Below are 22,940 nucleotides of genomic sequence, written 5' to 3' on the forward strand. Positions count from 1 at the left end.
ATTAATTACAGAGCCAGACATTGCCTAGACAAGGGGTTTGCCCTTAGCCGGTTTGGCAAAAGCATACAAACAGCTGGCGGTATGAATGGAAACCCTGAGTTCCTCCCATGTGTGTAAATTGCATAGGGCAGAGGGCATGTTTTGTTCCTTGGGTATAAAAAGAAGAGGAGCACAGGCATCCAAGCAACTTATATTCCAAGTTAAAGTTGTGCTATGCGAGATTTGTATGTACAAATACACCGATCTTAGTCTAAATCACAAAGAGAGGCTGCGATAGAGAAGAGCGTCCCATCCCAGCTAACAGAGGCACTGTAGATTGAAATGAAACTCAGGTGTCAGGACACTGGACACTGGTGGGAAATCTTCTCCGTCCACGGGAAGTAACAAATTGAAAGAGCAATATCCAAGAGTGTCTCCTACAAGAGAAAGCCGGACTCACCAGCATCAGATCTTTTGCCTCTGTCTCTCATAAGTCGCCGAGTGCAGCTTTAAATAACCTTGGATGATGCACAAGCACTCTGGATAATATTGATGCCATTTGCAGGCGAGTTCTTTGCCTTCAAACGCTCATTTTCTTCAGGGGCCAAGCCCACAAGTTTCAAAGTTCTGATCTAGGGAACCAAATTTCTTCTTGGATCTGAATCAGAAATATCTTCCCATAAAGGGAGAAGCCAGGGCAACAAAGCAGAGATAGAGAATCTGTGAGATAGTGCAATTATCGCATATAACCGCCACTTCTTAGGCCAACTGGGAACCGCTATAATCACGGTCTGCCTCTCCTGACACACACTTTTCCACATGGGCAGGGCTGAATCGGCCCCACTGGGGGAAAGAAAAGCCATAAAGTACGCTTTCGGGGCATGGATGGGCATGAGCATCCACTCCCTGTGGTGCGTCCATGTTGCCCAGTGTAAAATAAAAAAAATAAAAACACAGAACAATGCTTTCTTTGATGGTGAATATTTCTACAACGTGCCTGTCCATATCTGAGAGCCGCTCCATTCCCCGGGGAGAAGGTGTCCTGAAGGGAGAGCGTTCAGCCCCGGCATTCATCACTCGCAGGGCCTCGCGTGACAGAAGAAGCCATCGGGGAACGGAGAGGGGAAAGAGAGCACATCCTCTTCTGCGTGTCTCTCTCTGTGCACACTTGTCATTTTGATTCAGAGATCTGCTTCTTTAAGTTTGGATTTCATGAGCTTACATCGCCGTGCGTCCACACTTGCGGTCTGAAAACGGCTGTTCTGCGTCTCGGGTGACTGTTTTTGTTCAAATCCGTATCGGCACTACTTTTCCCCGCTCTCAGCAAAAAAAAAAATCCGACCTGTCACTTAATGCATCCCGGTGTGAGCGTATGATGAAACTCGCAGTGCAGCCACAGCCTCTTGTTATCGGGGCCTATTTGATGAAAACGCTCCAGAGCCAGTAGCACTGTGAAGAGATCAGTGATTCATGTGGTGAGCACATGTGGTGCTTCACTGACCACAGACCGTCCAGTAGCAATTCACACGAATTCAGGTTTGTAGCACATTCCCGACACCCAAACAAGAGCTTCGTATCGCCTACATGTCATATTCATGAGTACGGATTCAAGCCTTGTATCGGGTCTCATCATGTGGGATACAGGAGTGCAGCTTATAAAGCAAAAAAATATTCAAAACAAAAGTCCAGCTGGATATTGACATTTTGAAACTGAAAAACATGCCGTTCGTACAAATATGAAACTTGAAACTGCCTTTTCACACATTTCACTGTTTTTCTGCTCCATCACTTTGTTTTCTACTCCTTTCAGCGTGCTTTTCCCCCCTTCTCATGAATACCAAATGGAAGCTGACACAAGGATTGCATCACTTGTCATGAGTGTGACATGCAACAGTTTAAAAGGCTCTTGTTCGGGTCATGAATATGCTGCTGAAGTTTTACCCCCCACCCACCCACCCACCCCTCCGCTCGCTGCCAGCCCCGAGATATTTTCTATGCTAGGGTGAGACAGCGACATGAAAATACTTGTCTTTTTGTTCTGCGGTTGTGAACCGATCTGAGGAGCTCCTCTCACTGTACAGATACTCCTACCATGTGAGAGAGGTTAAGAACTCAATCTCTTGCCTCCCGATCCTGATCCCGTCACTTCACACAGGTTGGATCCCTAAGACTCGCGCCTGGATAAACGGAACAGCTTGCGTAATATCAAACGTGAAAAGAAACACAAAAAGAATGACAAATTGATGAATGGCGCTAATAACAGTGTGTGATCGCTGTAGCCTGAGCCTAGATCCGCTTTACCCTGTTGTCTGTGAGGATGCACTGGTACATATTGTATATTTTATTCAGCGTGCACAAACAAATCTAATGCTAAGCAAGTCAAATTTGGCAGAAACGCTTTGCGACGAGATTTAAATTCTATTATCATATGACAATCCCTGATTACTGCAAATAATTCAGCCTCATAAATGTTTGCTTTCCAGCTCCGTAATATCTGTCTCCGACTGTTTCGTGGTAATGGCGTTGCGTTTGAAGAAGCCGCACCAGGAATCCCCTCAGATTCGGTTAATGTGTGGTCCGTGCTCCTTCCTTTTACTGACTAGTTTCAGGCGGCATGGCAAGCGCGTTAAGTGTCAATTAAAGGGGAATGCTGCCCATTTTCAGTAGTGAAACGCGTCTTTCTCTACCCCTCGGGGAGTGGTGTGATCATAGGCGAAAAGTTCAAATCTGGGTCAGGTCACATGGGCAGCTTATGTACCTCTGATGCTAATTTGGCCCTCTTCATTCTTTTCAGTCCAACGCAATGCGAATGGGAGTTTGGATCTAAGACGTGAACGCTCTCTTCGCTATAAAGCAAACATCAGAAGTGTAAAAATAAGTGAATGCAACGTTACCACCGAGCTACAGCTTGCAGGATTATAATTGCAGAATCAGTGACATCTTTTAACTCACTTCTCAAAACATATCTTTTTAAAAAAGCCTTTTATTAATTCTAGCACACCGTTTTATTGCCAACATGTCTTATCTGTTTTATTATCTTATCTGTCTTATTTGTTTTATTATTATTATTGTTATTGTCTCTATTGTTGGGGGCTTTTATTCTATTCCATTTTATTTCTGTATTATTTTAATTGCCTGATTTTATTTGCCTCAGTCCTGAAATATTTGAATCCTGGTGCAACCATGTAAAGCACTTTGTAACTTTGTTTTGAAAAGTGCTGTATAAATAAAGTTTATTACTATTATTATTATTATTACTTAGAACACATGATTAATGATTATGCATTCGATCAGTCTATTGTCATTTTGGGAGGGCATATTGATTCGATGTGGATAGTTAAGATGCAGTTTTAATATCAGCTGTAAATAAAATCTAGAAAACTGGTGAAAAGGGAGTCGTAGTTGCAGCTTGCCAGGCCATAGTCAAGATTGAAACTAAAAAAAAAAAACTTGTTCAAGTGCCGGATAGGATACTGGACAGAGGACAACAGAGGTATCAAGGAGTAGAAAAACCTCTGCTTTTTCATCTGCTGAACAGGCTACTGAGAGATTGATAGGATTTAGATCAAACACTAGCTGCTGCTGGGCTTGGCATGATGCGGGGAACAGGACAACAAATTGCCACTGAGGCAGCAATAGAATTGTTGTTGAAGGACATACTGTTGCTTTTCACCACATATCCACAAGACCGTAGAACACAATATGTTTTTTATCCATTAAGAGGTTTTTAACTGGTCATATTTTGAATTTCCTGAAACACTAAAAAGAGTTGGACAACTAAGTGCATACATTGTAGTTATAGGATTCTCTAGTGATCCTTTTGCACATGGCTGAATTTATATATGGCAAATGATTGACACGAAGTAAGTTGTTTTAATTCTTAACAAGTTCTTCCTCAAATAGAGGCAAAATCAATTTTGATCCCAAATATCTATCATTCTGCAAACCTCAGATGATTATTTAATTAGTCAGAGCAAATGCATGCATACATACATACATACATGCATACATTACATTACATGAAACACTCCAATGCACTAAGAACTCACCCAACCTTCACTCTCCCAGCAACCCATTTACAAACTGGCACGCTCCTACTGCCGTTCAGAGTGATGTAAAGTGGCATGTATGGAATATTAATGAGGGAGGATGTCTCTGCCTTTAATAAACATGTTTAAGTGTCTGGACTCTGTCTAATTTATGGGCTTCTAATGAATCAAGTGAGTGAGCAGGGGCTGCTCTCCGGTGACTAGCCGCAGCTAAGGCGGACCCCAGAGCGAGTTGAATTTCACCCAGATTGCACACAGGGGGGGGAATATGCCTTTAAATTAAAAAATACCTTTCACTTTCTCTGTTTCCAGCCCAGGATTGAACAAAGTGAACAAACTGCCCAAGAAGACATCCATAATTCAGCAGGTTGGAACGCTTCCTCAATTTTTTTTTGTCATGTTTAAAGCATAACGGGAGCGCTCCGTCCTGCCCTGCGGATCAAATTAAAAATCTCAGCTGTCATTAAATTGATATAGCAAACCTTCTTGAGGACAGGTGTTGGAAGGAAGGGCAAAGGAACAGCGGGGGGAGAGAGGGATGAGGTTTCCTCTTTAAGGAGGGAGGAGAGTTCGCCTTTCATCATGGTTCGTAAAAACTTGATCTTATAATCAAATGCACTTCCTTGTTGGCCGGTCCAGAGCTTGATCTGGTTTGCTTATCTGATCTCATCCAGCAAGAGTTTCCAATATTTGAAGCCATTAACAATTGATTTTAAGTGCTTGTTCTATACTGATATATCAGAGATGACTATCATGTTAATCATGGCAAACATCTGCATGGGTAGCATGAGCTGGTAAATTTTGTGAGAAAGGGTTTTCGTGATAGTGTTTTAGATTGTTTACTCTGTAGGTCCTGCTTTATGATTTACAAAATGAGCATATATAGATCTTAGATTATCAATTGTTGCTCTAAAAGGAATGGCAGACTAACAGAAATACAGCAAAATGATACATAATATTGATGTAAAGCAGGGTTGTATTAGTTTTCAGCATATGTATTTATTTATTTATTCATTTAAATTTAAAGTTGTTGTTTTTTTTAAAATGTACTGAATGGTTGTTGCTGTGAATCTGTCGACTGATAGAATGCTTTTATATTGTGAACTACCTTGCTTGGTGGCCATTGTTCGCTTTTTTTGTTTGTGGTGGAATGGAAAAAAAATCTAATCATAATAGAGGTATTTTTAAAGAAGCGTTATTAAGAGCTAAATAATATCATAGACACAGTAGCAATAGCCATATACAAATTGCCAACAAATTCAATCACAAACTCTATTTCTTATGGTTATTATACTGCATGTCCATTTTTGTCCTTTACTTAAAAAGCTGAAGTGTCACGATGGAGTGTACGAGGAAGAGTCAAATAGATTGACTGTTGCCCTCGACTTTATGGTTGTCAACAACAGTTTATTGATTAGATGTCTTGACAGCACTCTTTTTTACAGCTAAACACACAGACACAGATGCTTGTCAATAGACTCCCCACTAGAGACAGCGGGAGGATAATTTCTCTGCATGAGTGGTGTCATCACTACTCCAAGTACTCTCACTGAAGTCAACATCTAATTCATCTGATATGACAACACGCCGCATCAGGCCCAGTTTTACGATGCTGATTGGGCATTGGCACTGGGCAGCAGGGTGATCTATTGGTCAGAGAAACCAGACCCAATTTTAACAAGCATCCACCCTGCTGAAGTGTCCTTGAGCAAGACACTGACCAGCTGCAGGACTGCTGTCCTGTAGCTGACCCTGACCTCTGACCTCCCTGTGGAGGGGGGCAAGGGAAAAGATAATTTACTATGAGGATCAATAAAATATCACATTATTATTACTAAAAGCCATTGCACACCACTGTATTATGAAATTGCGAAAATCAACGTGTATTTTATGTAATGCTGAGTAATGGCTGAGTAATGGCTGTCAGTTTGTTTTGGGGTGGGCTTCCAATTTATGTATTCATAAAGTGCTACTTTGACAAGCTACATATGCAGCTACAAGGCTTAATAGAATGAAATAATTACTTCCCTGTCTGCCTGGTCCACTAGCTGGTAATTAAGTTGTGTACATTTTGAGGTGATTGCTATCCGAGACCATAGGCTTAACCAGACTGTAACCTATCTGTGATTAACCAAGCTGCAATATTACATTCACTTTACTGTATGTCCTAAATGTACAGGAATTTGTCTCAGTGACACTGGTGCGAAGACATATCAATAATCCATATAGTAACGCAATAATGACACACGGTACAAGGACAATAGGACTCTAGACAGTAGACTACACATATTATTCTAAAATTATACATTCAACGTTCACTTACTATTTGCATTCAGTTAGCACGGCATGAGTACAGCTGTAGCAGAGGTGTCCAGTAGTTCATTGGACAAGTGTGCCATGAGGCAGTTAAACAGGATAGGATGAGGTGAAAGGATGAAATAAATTATGCACATTCTAGGCCATGGATCATTCCTGAGGCTGAAAGTTCCATTGTGGGCAAAAGCTAAAGTTATACAAAGCTGTGCAGAGATTTTAAGTGCAAGGGTAATAATAAATAGTATGGTAAAAAAAAAAAAAACAGTAATAGTGGATGGTTTTTAGACAGATCTATAGTGTGGAGAGGAGTCTAGAGATGGTGGGTTGTGCAGGGGCTGAGTCTCATGAGCACTGGTTGAGTAGGGTGAGCACTCTTGGGAAGAAGCTGTCAAGCCGGTGTTGGGTGGTCTTCAGCCTAATGGACCACCACTGTCTGAAGGCCAAAGGTTTTTAAAACAGATGTTTGCCTGGGTGTGCAGTGTTGTTACCAGTCCTTGCTGCCTTTTTGTTCACCTAGTCATGCAATTCCTTTAACGAGAACAACTGGCAGCCAATCACCCACTCAGTAATGTGGGCAACACAATGGATCTTGTCCTTGGAACAGATGGTGGTGGTACGCAACCAGACTGTGATAGGGGACATGAGGATTCTTTCAACTGTTAAACTGTAAAAATTGGATTAGCATTGGTTGTGAGATTCTTCAGTTGCTGCAGGAAGAACATCCAGTATTGGGCTTTCTTGATTAAGCAGGAGTTGTCCTCCCATTTAAGGTGATGGTTGGTGATGTTGGACCGTGCAAACTTGAACAACTCAGTTGAGTTCGCAGTCGAGCCATTGATTTTCAAGGGGTTGTGAGCAGGCTACTTCAGAAGTCACTTCTCAGCTCCACAGTTTTGACTGTGTTCAGCTCTTGATTGTTGATGGCGCTCCCTGGCACGAGCCGCTCCACCTCTTTCCTGTGCTTGGTGGTGATTGGGCCCTCCAGGGTTGTTGTGTCCGAAAACTTAAGCAAGTTGATGAAGCTTCAGTCATTGATGTGCAGGGGAGAGGAGGCAGCACACATCTGTGTGGTGGAGCTGTGCTCACCTCGAGAGGGTCTGACAGGGAACTTGACGACTGCACAAACTGCCTTCTATCTGTCAGGAAGTCAGGTATCCACCCACAGACTGAGGAAGTGTCATTAATTTGGGACAATCTATTGTGTAGCAATTCCAGGATGATGGTGTTGAATGCAGAAATGATGTCAACAAACAGGATCTTGGGGGGCAGGATCCATGGCCTGGGGTGTACTGGTGTTCCAGGACAAAATATAGGCCCATGTTGACTGAATCCTCCATTGACTAATTTGCCCTCTAGGCAAACTGCAAGGGACTGAGAAGTGGATCGGTGACATATTCGAGATAGTACTAGGCAAGGTTTTTTTTTATAACTAAGGTCCATGCCACTGGTCTGAAATCATTGAGGTCTAACCTTTCTTAGGCACAGAAACGATGATGAAATTTTTCGTAAAGTAGAAATGATCTTCACTAATGGACAAGGACTGGTTAAAAATACTGGTGAACACAGGGGTTACAAATGAATCCCAACATTTGCGTGGAATGTGGTGTGGACATTACTTTTGTGCAGAAACACTAGTTATAGATCACATTGAATTTTGGTGAACCTAGCAGCAATCATCAAATTTGAAAACCGTTCAGAAATCTTCTAAACTGAAAAAAAGTGCAGTGTTGTTCTAGTCCCATACCTTAGAGTACATGGCACCACTCAGGACCAGGCCGTTGCGGATCCAGATGATGGAGGCGGCAGGTTTGGCATTGTCAGCATGGCATGTGAGGTTCAGGTGGTCACCGGCCCGAAGACTCACTACGGGGGCGCCCACTATCACCGGGTCATCGGGAGGAACTGTGGGGGGAGATTGTGATGAGTTTAAATGAAATATTAGTGCATTTGATGATTTTGTGGACATCGAGTACAGTATGAATGTTGTAACACACAACATTTAAGATGACTGAGCAAGACTGAAAAGCATGTTCAAATGCCAACAACAGCCAGATTGGTAGTAACCAGCCACCATGTTAGCTTCCTAAATAAAAACAAAACAAAACACAAATTAAAAAACATCTCAGCCTGTACACATACTTTTAAGTTTAGTTTTTTTTTACTTTTTAATTGGATACTTTTCATGATTTTGCAACTGTACGCATGTACTATACACATACACAATATTAACATAATCAACAAAACAACAATAACAATGTTGTCAGCCAGGCCGATATGAGGTTAGAGTTCCTATCAACAGTATGACATGGCAGAGTGATCTAATAGAACAATCAATTAATTAATTCAGCTAATTTGCCCTCTCAAAGACAAGTCAAGAATCATTTTCTTGTGAGCCCATACTAATTCAGATCTATATCAGGGTGACTTGGGTGCATGCCCAGTCTAAAGAAGTCCAAAAGTAGTCTTTGTCCCATGCCAACGTTCTGGAGGGAAGGGGGCTTTGAACTGTGATTTTAAGGTCCTAATCTAGTCTTAGAGAGTCTTATACAGAGGAAAACATCTCTATAACTGTTCACTGTATGCACCCAAAGCAAAGATCCTTGAATTGTTTTCTAAATATTTCCAATACTTGGTGTTCGCAATTTTGCATCCCCTTGAGGTGTGGATTTGACGGTTTTAGAGAGCTGATTTTTCCATAGTGTTTAAAGTTGAAAGTGTGTATGAGTCCTAAGGCTCTGTTACTTAGTGTAATCTAATTAGCACTTGAGCTAACAGTCGTTTACAGTAAAGAGTTTTGTTTTTAGAACAGAAGAAGTACTTTATTTGCTCATTTGTCAGCATCAGCTGTGCTATCACACTACTCTCTGGCAATGAAAAAACTCAGATGTAGGCACATATCCTGGGATCTATGCTTTTTCCCACCAGAATAGCTGTATCATAATGGTGCATGGATATGATTTCAACTCTTGGTCAGAGTGCATGATGAAGTGCAAAGAAAGTCATCTTTCTGTAACCCCTCAAATGGAATATAAATTTCTGGTTTGTGCTCAAAATTGTAAAGGTATTGTATCCATGAAAATGCCTTTTTCCATTTTCTATCTATTGGGAGTATCTGACACCACGCAATTCATGCTTGGTTTGCTGTTGTTGAAATGATGAATGACTATATAAAAGGATGTTTTGAGTAGAAACTACCTCCTAATTCAGGAAAACTAAGTTCAAGTTCAAGTTCATTTATTTAAATAGCTCTGTATCAGAGGCAGGTCTCAAAGGACTTTACAGAGAAACCGCAATTCACAACAGCAATTCAACTGCCCATATCTACCATTAGACTGTGAACGTTGCTCATTCTCAATTTCCATCTGAGGTCTCATGCAGCATAGATCAATTCCACTGTGCTGGAGCCACCTCTAAGTTTGACTGGAACCTATATTTTTCAAGTATAAAAGCTGTCTTTGTAGCTAATTTCCACATTGATGGCAAGCAAATACGCTGTATATGACTAAGATATATAGTATGAGCAATACTAAGTGTTCCATCATTAAAACTGACTGATGTTGCAAGCATTAGAAGGTTTACATCCCACTAAGTTTAATAGGATCAACTCTTATCAGTGGCATACAAATGCAGTTTTTCAACCCTGGTGCAAACTTTGCTCAATAAAAAGCCTATATACCAAGGCTGGGATCAATTCACTTTCAGTGCAGTAAATTCTGGAAGAAGATTTCCTCTAAATTAAAAAAATATGCAAATCTATTGCCATAACTGCTTCTTATATCCAATCTATGAAAAATAATTGAGAATGAAGCCCGTCATTATTATGTGGATTGCGATTTCAGATTACATTTTGAATTGAATTGAAAAGTGTATTGACCCAAACCCTGCTGTGAGACATCACACATTTGGTGATATCTTTCTTATTTTAATTCCACCTCCAAAATGAACGCTGTATGTCACCGCTAACTCCCACAGGTGAGTCATTACTCGGAGGCAAAAACAAAAAGAAGACAACCAGCAACTTTGTCGGTTTCCTTTCATGGATGGCAAAGAGGTCAGGCGAGTCGAAGGAACGCCATGTAAAAGAGAGTGAAATAAACTCAAAGCGAAGAATGAGACAGAAAGAGTGACAAAGCTAATGGCAGAAGAAGCATCGAGGCTGCTGAAAGGCACTGATTACATTCTTGTATGAAACTGGATCTGATCACCCTGGATTTTATTCAAACTTGAGTGAATTATTGATTGAGCACTCAGCTCATTAGGTAGCAGATCTGGGGCAAGCCTAAATCAAAGGCAACATGCAGATGGCACATCCTGAGTGCTTGGAAGAAAGGAAGGGAGAAATGGAAAGGAGAGAGAGTAAGAGAGTGATAGAGAGGGAGAGCGCGAGTTCAAGACGGCGTGCTCTCGCCCTTTAAAACTCAATATGCACTTCATTTGCAGTACATTACACAAAACAGTGAGAAGACACCCCTGCTGCCATGTTACACAGCCAGCGAGGAGCAGCAGCTTCCACTTTATTTGGCACAATGTATTCTCAAAGGGGTTTTTTCTTTTTCGAGGGGTAAGTCAGGGCAGACACTGCTCCAGACTGACTGTTATTAAGGTATTTCCGTACCAAAATCGTCTGAGCGCGACAAACGGATTTGTATTCGCAAAAAAACAACTATTTTTGAAAAGTGTAACGAACGATTTCTGAAAGTGTACAAAGATTTGAGCGAGAAAAATGGATTCGTCCTCGCAAAGAACTAGTTTCAGAAGTGTAATAAGCGATTTGCGAAAATGTAAAAAGATGCGACATCGCGGCATGTATGATGTCTATATTTTCAAAACGCGCTTTTTTGCTTATATTTGTACACTTGAACGTAGCCGGTTTCGCGCGCGCAGACTTTTGGCAGCGTTTACCCTCCGTACCCCCAGCCGAAACGATTTGCGAGCAGATTCGTGAGCAGTGCTTTGCAAGCGAGGAAGGAGACAGGACGCAGAAATCTGATTGGTAGAACCTGCTTCTTCTAACCAGTCATATTGTTTTTCATTGACCAGCATGCTCTGCACTGATTGGATAATAAATACGCCACTTTGGAAGCGTGGCTACCGACAAATCAGTTATCTCTCATGCTCACATCATTGCGGCAGTATTGATTGTGGACTCATATCCAGCTATATTGTGTGTACAGAGGACAAAGGTATAGTAGTGAGCCCAATGGCATTCTCTCATCACTCTTGTTCTACTGATTACAGCCCCCTCCTGACAAGCTGCAATTGGTGGCCATCTTCACACACACACACACACACACACACACACTGCAGCGAAGCCATTAGACACAAGGTAGAAATGAAACCTTCAAAACGTAAAAAGACCTCTCACTCATCTCTAACTTGCTCTTTCTCTCCTCTCTCTCTCTCTCCAGTAGACACATACAGCTTCGTTATTGGCTTCACTATAAAAGAGCAGCGGCCCCTTTATGAGCAGTTGATCTTTTTTGCTTAGACCGTGTTGGAGGAGGATGTTATGATGCATACGGTATAGATCTTACTTATGTGGGACTCATTAGGGTCACATTTCCCAGATTCCATGTGCCTTGACCCTCTGCAAAGGCATCTACGCTTCACAAAACAAGGCGTTTCTGCATGAGCTTCCCAGACAATCACTTGGGCTGTTTCTTAAATCACTTATGTGTGTGTTTTCCTTCGAGAAGACAGATTTAAATTTTGGGGAAGTTACTTGGCTCTGAATTTGGACAGTGTAGGAAATGTGAACAAGCCGTTTCCAGCACTTGCTCACTGGACTGCCAGCTTCCATAATGGGGAAGTTATTTTTTTGTGGAATTGTATCCCTTTTAAAAAAGTTGAGCCTTTAAACTATGTTTGTTCTAAAAATGTGGACTTTTAAAAAATTGGACAGCTAATAATAATGTAGCAAACAGGCTAAAACATAAGATCGGATTTTACAAAAATGCCACGCAAAACATCAACTATTCATAAGCATATTTGTCCATTTGTGACTGTAGTAGGCTGATCTACTGTTAAGTTTAAATGGATATGATAAATTATTAATTTATAACCACTGTCGGCTGAGCTTAAAGTAGGCTTATCCTAATAACATAAATTATGTTGGATGTGTATTCTGCATTTTCCTAGTCCATCCAAGCAAATGCATCACAATTTGGGCCACACACTAAAGGCTTTTCTTAAATGATGAATGCTATTTACCTGCTTGACTGTTTTTCATTTCAGTACTGCAGAAAGGCTAATAAATTTCATCTGTTGAGCTGAAGTGGAGGAATGTGCTGTGGCCTAATCAACATCTATGAGAGGTAAATGGAAAAGAGGACTGCAACAACATGCCTGCCTGCCCTTGCAGCCTATGTATGAATTTCATAAGCACTTTCAAAATAAAAGTCCTCACATGTATACCAAATTTTGTATATGAAGTTCAAACCACCTTGAATTATAAGACACAATGTGATAAGCCACACCAACATGCACCAATCAAATCCAAACTTTAGATTTGAATACAGTGGAGGGCAATGGGGTTTTTTTTGCATAAGATTTTTTTCCCCTGATTACATTACTACTTATGCCAGTCAGGCAGATTCATGGAAAGAGCATGATTATTTTTAACCAATATTATGTCTGCAGAGAATAAGTCAGTAATTTCACATCTACGATAAAATATAAAGCCTGAATATTTATGAATAGCATATACTACTGATATCTGATGAAGAAAACCCCACAAATGCAGAAGCAGGCTGCACGTTGGCGACTTGCCAAAAATAGCAAAGAATCAGTGCTGTTAATTCATCCTTTTTAGAATATAGCACCATTTATGATTCACTGCTCACTGCTGACCTTATCTTGCTGTCACCAAGACATTTGCGTGATAGAATAATTTTTTATGTTCATAAAATAAGCTTGAAAAGAGCAAATTCACACCGTATTTAAAGTAATAATTCATAACTTTTTCATATAAAGAAATGTCTCTTTGGCAACTCTGTTGCAGATTGATGCCATGCAATAGAGATTCAACCTATACCAATATTCCTGTCTATATCTTTGTATGTGAGCAGTTACATATTTCTGGACACATATTTGTATGTATGCTTCTGCCTTCGGTAAATGCGACGATGCACATTTGCACTTCCAGATGCATTTCTGTCTATATATGTTCCTCCATCTGTTCACTTTTATTTATTTATTTTACTTTAAACAAAACAAGAAAGAAAAAAGAGGGGGAAAATGAAAAAAGAAAAGAAAACCTGTTAATGTGAACAGTCAGCGATGCACATGCACCTCAAACCTATAAATGTGTCAACAAAGACTCTGTCTTTATTCATTTCTTTGTTATATTATTCTACATTTATTTGATTGTGTAACTACTTCTATTCTCTTCAGCTCTCGCTCTGTTTGTCTTATTTCTTATCTATATCCTCTCTGCTGCTGTGGTGACCCAATTTCCTCACGGGGGCCATTTAAATTTCATCTAATCTAATCTAAGCTAATGAAAATTTTCATTTGGGCCATAGAGTATAGCAATTACATGGCTAGACATTTATTAGCCCTGATACAGCCTCTTGCCTCTCTTTGTATTGGATTCGTGGATTGGATGCTAAAATAAAGAGTGGACACTATTAGAAAGTCTTAAATCTTAGGTCTTAACCTAACAGGTGTGTATAATTACTGGTGAGCAAGAAAACATTTAACTAGGGGATTTTGACATGCAGTTTGACATGAGAAACCTGCAGGGAACTATATGGCAACTACTTTCATATGTGGCTAAAACTTTTGAAAATCTTTTGAAATCAATCTGATCACTGTGTTAAAGGGGCAATAAGTAGGATTTTTATTGCACCATAGCACAAAATGACCATAATATATCTGCAGGGGGTTGATAGGGTTGTTGATCGATGCCAATGACTCAATGAGATTTCTGGCTTTCAAAATTCATTGAGAGAAAATGATTTTAGGGGGCATAAAGTTACAAATAAGTATCTTTGCAAGGACAGTTTCAAGGAAAAAGGTTCTGGGAAACAGCTGGAAAACTAACTAAAACTTGGAGAAGTTGGTAAGCCTTTGGATGCCTGCTGGCCATGCTATCTGAGATGTTTAGAGGGAGAAATAGAGGTAGATAGGAGAAGTTGGCGCATAGGGATGAAAAACTAAAATATTACGGCACAAAGTAGTAATTAAGCTCTGTAGCCTTGAATGAGCTAACGCAGCGTTCTTATCATCAAAAGAAAGCTATCAGAGCTTTGAGAGCAAAGGAGTAAAAAGAGCACAGTCTGTAACCCTTCACCCCGGCCATGAAATGTGCAATTCATAGTTACATTATTTTTATCCCTGTTAAGAACCTGGTGAAACACTTCGAATGCAATTAACTTTAACTCACTTTTATTCTTCTCATGTGACAATATTAAGGTCAATCAATTACTAATAGCATTTCACATCTTCAAGGAGAAAATAGTTAGCATGTACGGTAGTATTTAAAATAAATAAAAAGTATATATAATCAGTCAGCAATTGTGCTAAATCTGCTGTCTAAAATGTTCTCTACCCTCTGTGAGTCTGTCTCAATTATTTCAAGTTATCTACCAGTTCATGAGGAATACTGTATCTTGACATTTTTTAACTTGTTCACTTAATTTTCTTTGTACATTTGTATGTTAAGCGACAGCCCCACCCAAAAAAACTCCCAAAAATAAATTGCAAGGCCAACCTGTAACATAAGTTTCACTCAGGATCCACTAGAACGTTAAGCTTTTCTGCCTGCTCAGTATGTGACACAACTTGGTAAATTACATTTAATGGGGGAGCAAGGCTATATTAACACAATTATATAACTAGCTGACAGACAGCTTGACAAGGAAAACATTAATGGTCTGATTTTCACATCACGAAAAAACTGTAAAACATGCTTTTTAAGGTTAAAACAAAAGAAAATGTGTATTAGCTAGTGACTCCAGGTCTACAGTGGTGGACTATTCACAAACTCTGACAGATGTATATATGTGCTGAAAAAGTGAAATGTACATGTTACATAAAAAGTTAGTTAGTGAGTTACAGCTTTGATACTAACAATGTTTAAAAGCCATTTCCAGTTAATTGGAGCACCAATGTAGAAAACTCTTTTTGTTCCAAAAAGTGACAAGTAGTGAAGAAAAACTCAAAATGTCAAAGTATCTCTTCAAGTACTATATCATCTAAAATGAATTTAGCTTTGTATATTTTCCCATGAATTTTTTTTTTTAGGATAGAAGATATTTATCTTATACATAATAAAACCTTTGAGCTCTTCCCAAGCTATGAAAGGCAGGGGGAAAATATTGTGCTGGCGTAAAAACATGCAAAGATAATAACAGAGACTCTGTCAACTAATGAGAATAGTAAGAAAGCAATAATGTCAGGGTGGCAAGATGTGTTTGGTTCGCTTTCGGTCTCTCTGGATGCTCTGAATAAATCATGAAGCTCTCCCCTCTCTGCTCTGACTGAGTGACAATTTTCAATATCTCTGGCTCTTGATGCTAAATCAATGCACAGTACAGCTGACTGTGAAACCACATACCACATACATGCACACATACATTATCTAAACACTCAACAAGACTCCAGCAGCAGCCATCTGTGCAATGCTGCCTTCTGTGGCTGACTCAATGAGTTTTACCCTATACAAAGTGTAGTACAGTGACAGCAACTGCCAATGGAAATCTTAAACTTGAGCTCCGTTGCCTTGTGATTCCTCCGGTTCTCTCCCTGCACTGGGTTATGTTAACAAGAAGTCACTAAGGACTGAGGTTAAGGTACCAGCTGCCATTTTGGTACGGGTCACTGGGAAAGGTAATGCCCCATGACTCATTTCATAGGACTCACTTCCCCAAATCAACTATGCTGTTTGACCTCTGTGACAGAGGGAAAAAAAGAAAGAAATAAAGAAAGAGTGAATTCAAGAGAGAGACAGAGAGAGAGTGAGACTTCCCCCCAGCAACTCTTCAGAAGCTCCTATCCTCGCTGTTGCCAACTTTATCGCTAGATTTAGTGACTTTTTACACCCACCCAGTGACTTTATTCCTCAAAAGTGACTAGCAAGAAATCTAGTGACCTTTTCTGAACATGGGGAACAATGTTCATGTGTTGACTCCCGAAGGTTTTGGTGACAAATCTGGGGTGAGTTTCCCACTAGCGAATGATCTTGAATGTACACACTATTTAAATGCACAAGTAAGATATACTGCAATTTGATTCCATTTGTCACTTATAGCCTATAGGGCACAGAATACTTAAATTGTATTCCTTATGACATTGTGGCCTACTGCTGTGTGGCACAGCATGAGCCAAATGGTTCATCACTCAGTCGACTCTTTTCATTTGCAATATGGAATTAAAATTGATTATTAATAATTTCATGTCAGCAAATCGCACCTAATCCAGCATCATTGAACCTCATGACTTGCTCAGCGTAGGGTATTAAAGTCACAATTAAATGAAAAATGACTTTTCCCCCCTCTGCACCCTTCAAATAAAACTGTCTATCTCTCCCTAACTGACATCCCATTGGTTTACACTTTTGAATGATGCCTCCCTGCATTATGTCACGCCTCAACATCCTGTTTCAACAGGAAACACATAACATGAAGGGAAGAAGATGCTCTCAAAATGACTTTAATGTAGACTACAGCAGTGGTCCTGATATACAGTAATTCACTGATAGAGCAATTTTGGAAAAACAAGGAAAAGGTAGAGCTGTATATATGGTGGAGAAGGAAAGGTCAGCAGGTCAGGAAAAATGTGAGCTATTATTCTGAATTGACCTGGATTTGCTCTCAGATGGCCGTCTTGCAGTGCCTGGCAGGAAGGTGTATTATTTCCATGAGGTGTTTACTGTGGCTAGCCAGTCTATTCCATTAGTGTTTTTGTGGTGCGTGTGGAAAAGGTCTCTAAGGTATTCTGCGTGAGTCTCTGCTGGTTGAACAAAGCTTGTAGTCTGGAGCTCTCTTAGTTAGCCCTGCCACTTTAGACCTTCAATTACATTGACAGTGCCCTGTACCTCAAACTCAAAACCTCAAACTGATAATTACTTTTTAGAAAATAAATAAATCAAACCCAATTTCAGTAAGCCAGCACCGAGTTCCTACCATTAACAAAATAAGCAAAGCACTAGTGGCAGTAGCGTTGCACTTGTGTCCGTGCGTGCCATTATTAACAAGCAAAATTAAGAATGGGGAACTTGAGCCCAGTTGGTCTGCCACGGACTCAAATTAGTGATTGTTCCTTCTCCAGATAAGAGATGCCAGCGAACTTAATTAAACTGCTTACTTTAGATACAGGATGTAACCGGCCTAAGAGCTCGGGAGATAAGGGACAATTTATTTCAGCCCTCTGGCTTTAGCACCCTGAGCAGACCCATGTTAACCAGCGCTCAGCCAGGCACACAACCTTTTATCACAGCTTCTTTGTCTGTCATGCAGGTTTAACAGTGTGCCAAAGAGGACACCTGGAAAAAAACAATTTGCAGACATTCTGGGTTTTTGCCCATGTGAATCAATGACCAATATTTATTAAAACATATTACATATGAATGGCGTGCCAAATTTATCCTGTGGTTCGAGAAATTGTAATTTATAACCTGTCAAAAAATTTTTAAATGTTACTACACTCGTCATTTTGTATGTATAAACTATTGAGCTTTCAGTGCACTTAGCATGAATAAGAGCTAGAGACACTATATATTGCATGTCATTATGCATGGACATCTTTCTGTATCCGATCCTACAATAAGACAGCACACAGAAATAGTCCAGTCACTCACTTTGAAAACAGCAGGGAGGGAAGTTCATGAAGATTATAGACACAAGAAGAAAAATTTTACTTCACCATAGCACAAAACGACCATAATACTGTGTATCTGTGTAGGTTTAATAACATTTATGATCAATACCACTTAATTACTTCACCAGGTGCTGAGATTTCTGGCTTTTGGAACCTACTTTCCAGCCCATACTCTGTTTTGGAAGAAACATTCCCTGCCTATTGGAAGGTCAAGACATTCCCATTCTTCCCCGATGCCATTGGCAATTTCTTTGTGGTGAAAAGGGCAGAAACCTTGTGTGTCTTCCCCTGACAGAACACAGCCTCTTCAAGATTCCTAGGCCTCCTCATGGCTACACATGGTAACATGGCAGAGGATCTTGAAGCCTTGGGGCTTCCCAGCATTGATGTGCAGATCTACCTCACAAGGATACACCCTGACAATAACCAACCACTGGCCAAATTCTAAGGGAGCATATCTGACAGAAAAGTATGGGCGGACCTCACTGGACTTAGAAACTGGGGAAGGTGCTTTTTGGGTTAACCACATGCCACTGGAATCCACCCTCCTTCAGCAAAGCGGTACTACAGGGGACTGTGCTAAGATACCTCAATAGACACGTCTCCACACCTGACCTTGGTGATGTCACGTCTGGTGGCGACGAGGTGTCTAGTGTCGGATGCAGGATTGAATAAAACGGAAAGACCTATAGCCAGACCCCTGTGTGTCAGTGGCTCAAGGTATTTGGATAGTTGCAGCTGGGGTTGAGTGACAGATGCTCTTGGCAGACCCTTGTGTAACTGAGCAACCCTATTTAGAGAACATACAGCTCACCCCGAGTCAACCCCACTCAAATCATTCCAGGATAGGTTGCCACACCTATCAGGACATTCCGTCCTGCATATGAAATAAGAAGGAAAAAAACTGAAACCGGTAATGCAGAACCCGGACAAAGGATCCCTGAAAGAAGGAGGAGAGGACTACATCCCCTTCTGGAAAGTCTAGTCTTGGTGTTGGACTGGCAAGCAAGAAGCAAGCAAGAATATGCTCATATACTCTGACTGAAACACCTGTCGACATATGGGAAAATTTGCCTCTCTGTATCTTTCAGCCAAGAAACCTTTTGTCACTGTTCTTAGTGCTTAAGCACCAACCTCACCGTCAGAGAATAAGGCCAAGGACTGCTTCTGTCAGTATTAAATAATGCTCTCAGGCACATTCCCAGAGCACATTTCAAGATCCTTGAAAATGTCTTCAGTGCTAGGCTAGAACAACAAGGTGCTGGAGCAAAGTGCTTTGAAGACGCACTACCTCTTTGAGTACGACCTCACCATAACAAACAAGACTTTTCCAGCAGAAGTACAATTATAAAACGTCATAGACACAGCAATTCAAAGAACCATGCAGGCTCTGTAGACCAAGTTCATGGAAACAGTTCTGTCAACCATGAGCACAGCAGCCTGCCTGACCCTTCTGAAGGGTTAAGGCAAGAACTCTGAGGTGGGCTGAGCACATTGAAGTCCTATTCATCCAGCACTTCCCAGCAGATCACACCAACATGGTAGAACTGCCTGAGCGTCCATGACCAGCCATCCTTCACCTAGCAGCTGTCTCAGACTTACCAATCACATGTTCTGTTAGTAAATACCTAATGTTACCAGTCAGTCATCAAATTACCATCTACCATCTACTATCATAGGCTAGATTTTCAGGTTAACTACAAATCACGAACAAATCCAATAAGATAGCAAAAGTTGTGCAGCATTTTGTTTAATAGTGATAATTTCCTGGCATGTTCTTGATTTACTAATTTAGCTACTGTAGATTAAGATGCAGACCAAGATAGTTTTTAATCTTCAAACTGGGCAATTGACCCAGACAGTATTGTAATTATTGTGATTAATATTGGTATTGTAGTGAACCTGCCAGGCAGGGTTAGATTCAGTGTTAAGTGAACTAACTTGTACCAGTGACAAGCCAGCCACAGTTAATAAATAGGACTTCTGGTCAAAATAAAACTTTTTTTTTTGAGTAATCCGAAGTACTACAGTGAAAATAAAGAATATATCGCAGGTGGATTTTGTAGTAAACAAAAATACAATTGTTGTTTGCTGCCACACATAATATATGCCATGTTTTGTTGGATAAGTCAATGGAAACCTGGCTATTATTCGATGACATTGAACTCTACATTGCACTTATGGATGGCAGCCGTAAGTGGATTAGTCTTAAAGACACACAAACTGTGCATGCAACTGGTGGGTCCATGTGGATGCACAGTGCTCTGTTGGTGACCTGATTTGCGTAAAGTTCTTAGTGAACTCTTTCTGTCCTCTTTGCGCTAATTGCACAAGTAGCTGAGGTGAGAAGAATTATGCGATGCTCCCACACAGCGCAGTCCCAGTAAATCAGGGCCTACTCTGCTTTGTGTGGATTCATAAAGACATGTAAAAAAGAAGGCAAGCTAAATGAAAAAGTTGAGTGTAGCTCCCTCCTTGGCCTTGGTACAGCTGCCATGAGTGAGTGCAAGAGCTTATAATCAACACTTAAAATGCTATTGAGTGGAGACATTCTGGCCTCTGGGCCATATCAAGTACATAAGGTGTTTTGAAACCCATTTGCTACTTCTATTCAGACTCCGACCTTGTATTTCCAATGACCAAAAAGTTCCAGCAATAAAGAGCTCAATTTCTTTGGTAGGAGATGAACCGTCAAAGGCCCTGTATCCGTTTGGCTTATAAAAATGGAGGAGAAGACAATTGAATTGAATCATTCCTGAAAAAAATCATTGTGATGATATGATATTTTTGAGTTTTTAGTAAGAGATCAAAGAGCTGTAATATGTTACCATGAATTTCTTCATTCATCAGCAGCCAAATGCCGTACATAGTACTGTGAGAATTGCCTCCTCAGCCACTAAAGCCCATTTAAAATAGCCATGACCTATGGCTCCAATATGCTTTTTTAGTCTTTGGACAAATGGCCAGACTGAATGCCTTTACCTTGCCTTGACTGTGGAAGCATTTGCTTTGTATGTGTGTGTGTGTGTGTGTGTGTGTGTGTGTGTGCACGCGCGTGTGCGTGTGTGTATACAGTTCAGTCATATATATGTATGAGACAGGAAGGATTTCTGAGGATCTAATTAGCTTTAGGGTTCTCCCTAGTGGATCAGCTACCTGCTCCATCTCATGCCTTATTCAATAGGCCCACTGTCTCCAAGGCCACATAGATTACCCTGCCACACTAAAACAAGGGTCAGTGGTCACAGGTCCATGCTCATAGGTCATTCTCATCCCAGCGGTATTGCGCAGAGTCACCAAGGCCCGGGGCCCGTGTTAATGTTCCCTGCCTCTATCTGGAGTTGTGAGCTGTTGGGGATATTACTCAATGACTGCAAATAGAATGCTTAGCTGATGAGCGAGGGAAAGTGGAGCAATTCATTGTACTTACTGACCATGAATACTGAACTATTTTAGGCAGTAGTCCTCTGCTCTTTTTTCAGCCAGTTGAGGCGTGGCTTTGACAAGCGAAGGTTTCCAATCCAAGTGGCAAACAAACTGGCCAATGCAAAACTTTTGCCTCTGCCTTGGCTGATTACCAATCAGCTACAATTTAATTTCTGGTGTGTGATGTCACGACAGGTGAAATGTATTGCTAGATTGCCATATTTCAACTCTATCATATTAGCTTGGTCACGTTGAGCATTTCCAAAATGATGTCAAGCAAATAATTTAAAAAGGTGAGAGAAGTACTTATGGCAGTGGCATGCACAGACTCTGTCAGGGGCAGGAGCAGAAATGTGTGAAAGGGATCCAATATTGTTGAGAATCTGATATGAAATCATTACCTTAATAAAGCTTAAAGAACACACCTCCTTAATCTTAATGTAAAGAAAAGAGTAGTTTTAGTATCGACCACCTGATGGCTAATTATGAATATGAATTATATATATGTATTGACATACATTTTAAAAATTGGAGAGAAATTCCCAAAAACTGATAATTAAATATTGAATTATTACATGTCTACTTTCAATTTGGCCAAAAGTATTGCCCCCCTTTCACTTCCACCTCATGCAATATTTCAAGCACAATCAAAGCCCCTGAAAGCAGCAACATTGTGCCAGCCTTATTTGCATGACAGATAAATCAGGCGCAGAATTCCAGACAGCTTTAGTAGTTTCAGACCACAATGTCTGGCAAGCAGACCACAACACATGATGAACTACAGGGCATGATTTCAGTAAGAAATTGCCCATAGCACTTTTATTTAAAAACCATGTCATCTACGTATATAAGTATTATAGTACATGAAAACCTGATGATGCCTTTGTGTGTCTTGTGCTTTTCCTGATGTTTGTCCTGTATCATTCTGTTCTACGGTAGACTGTTGATCAGTTAGATTTAGTTAGGTTTATTCTCTGCAAAGTCCACTGAGACATTCATGTGATGAAGGACTATAGAAATAAACAAACTTCAACTTGATATATTTCCTCATTTGGGAATATTTTTTGGATCAAAATGAGGGACACAGATTTATACTTTTTTTTTCTAATTACAAAATTAAAAAACACATTCACGCTGCTTCTACAGCGTCTTGGGTATTATGCAACGCTTTTCACTTCATGTATTAACTCTATTACCTCACTCTTGGGACAATGCCAGTAGCTTTGTGTGCAATTTCTATTTCCCAAAGCAGGCTGATTTGACTGGGATTAAATGTCAGGCTAATGTCTGAATGATTTGTCTCCTCCACCTTCTAATCGGGAGGAAAAAAAAATCTAAACAAATGGTAGC

The 22,940-nt window shown here is 40.4% G+C and overlaps 1 protein-coding gene across 1 annotated transcript in view; it reads right to left on the minus strand.

Annotated features, from left to right (window-relative positions):
• kirrel3a (kirre like nephrin family adhesion molecule 3a) overlaps window positions 1–22,940 on the minus strand; it is a gene marked incomplete at its 5' end in the record, with an annotated part of 73,099 nt that overhangs the window by 41,307 nt on the left and 8,852 nt on the right. The window contains one exon of the mRNA XM_071512418.1: window positions 8,089–8,246. Within this exon, the coding sequence (XP_071368519.1) occupies window positions 8,089–8,246 (158 nt within the window). The remainder of the gene's footprint in view (window positions 1–8,088; window positions 8,247–22,940) is intronic.

Source organism: Centroberyx affinis, unplaced genomic scaffold (assembly GCF_046629955.1).
Source record: "Centroberyx affinis isolate AG114_WGS23_722 - 3 ecotype Tasmania unplaced genomic scaffold, CSIRO-AGI_Caff_v1 ptg006264l_1, whole genome shotgun sequence".
In the NCBI taxonomy this organism is placed as follows: domain Eukaryota; kingdom Metazoa; phylum Chordata; class Actinopteri; order Beryciformes; family Berycidae; genus Centroberyx; species Centroberyx affinis.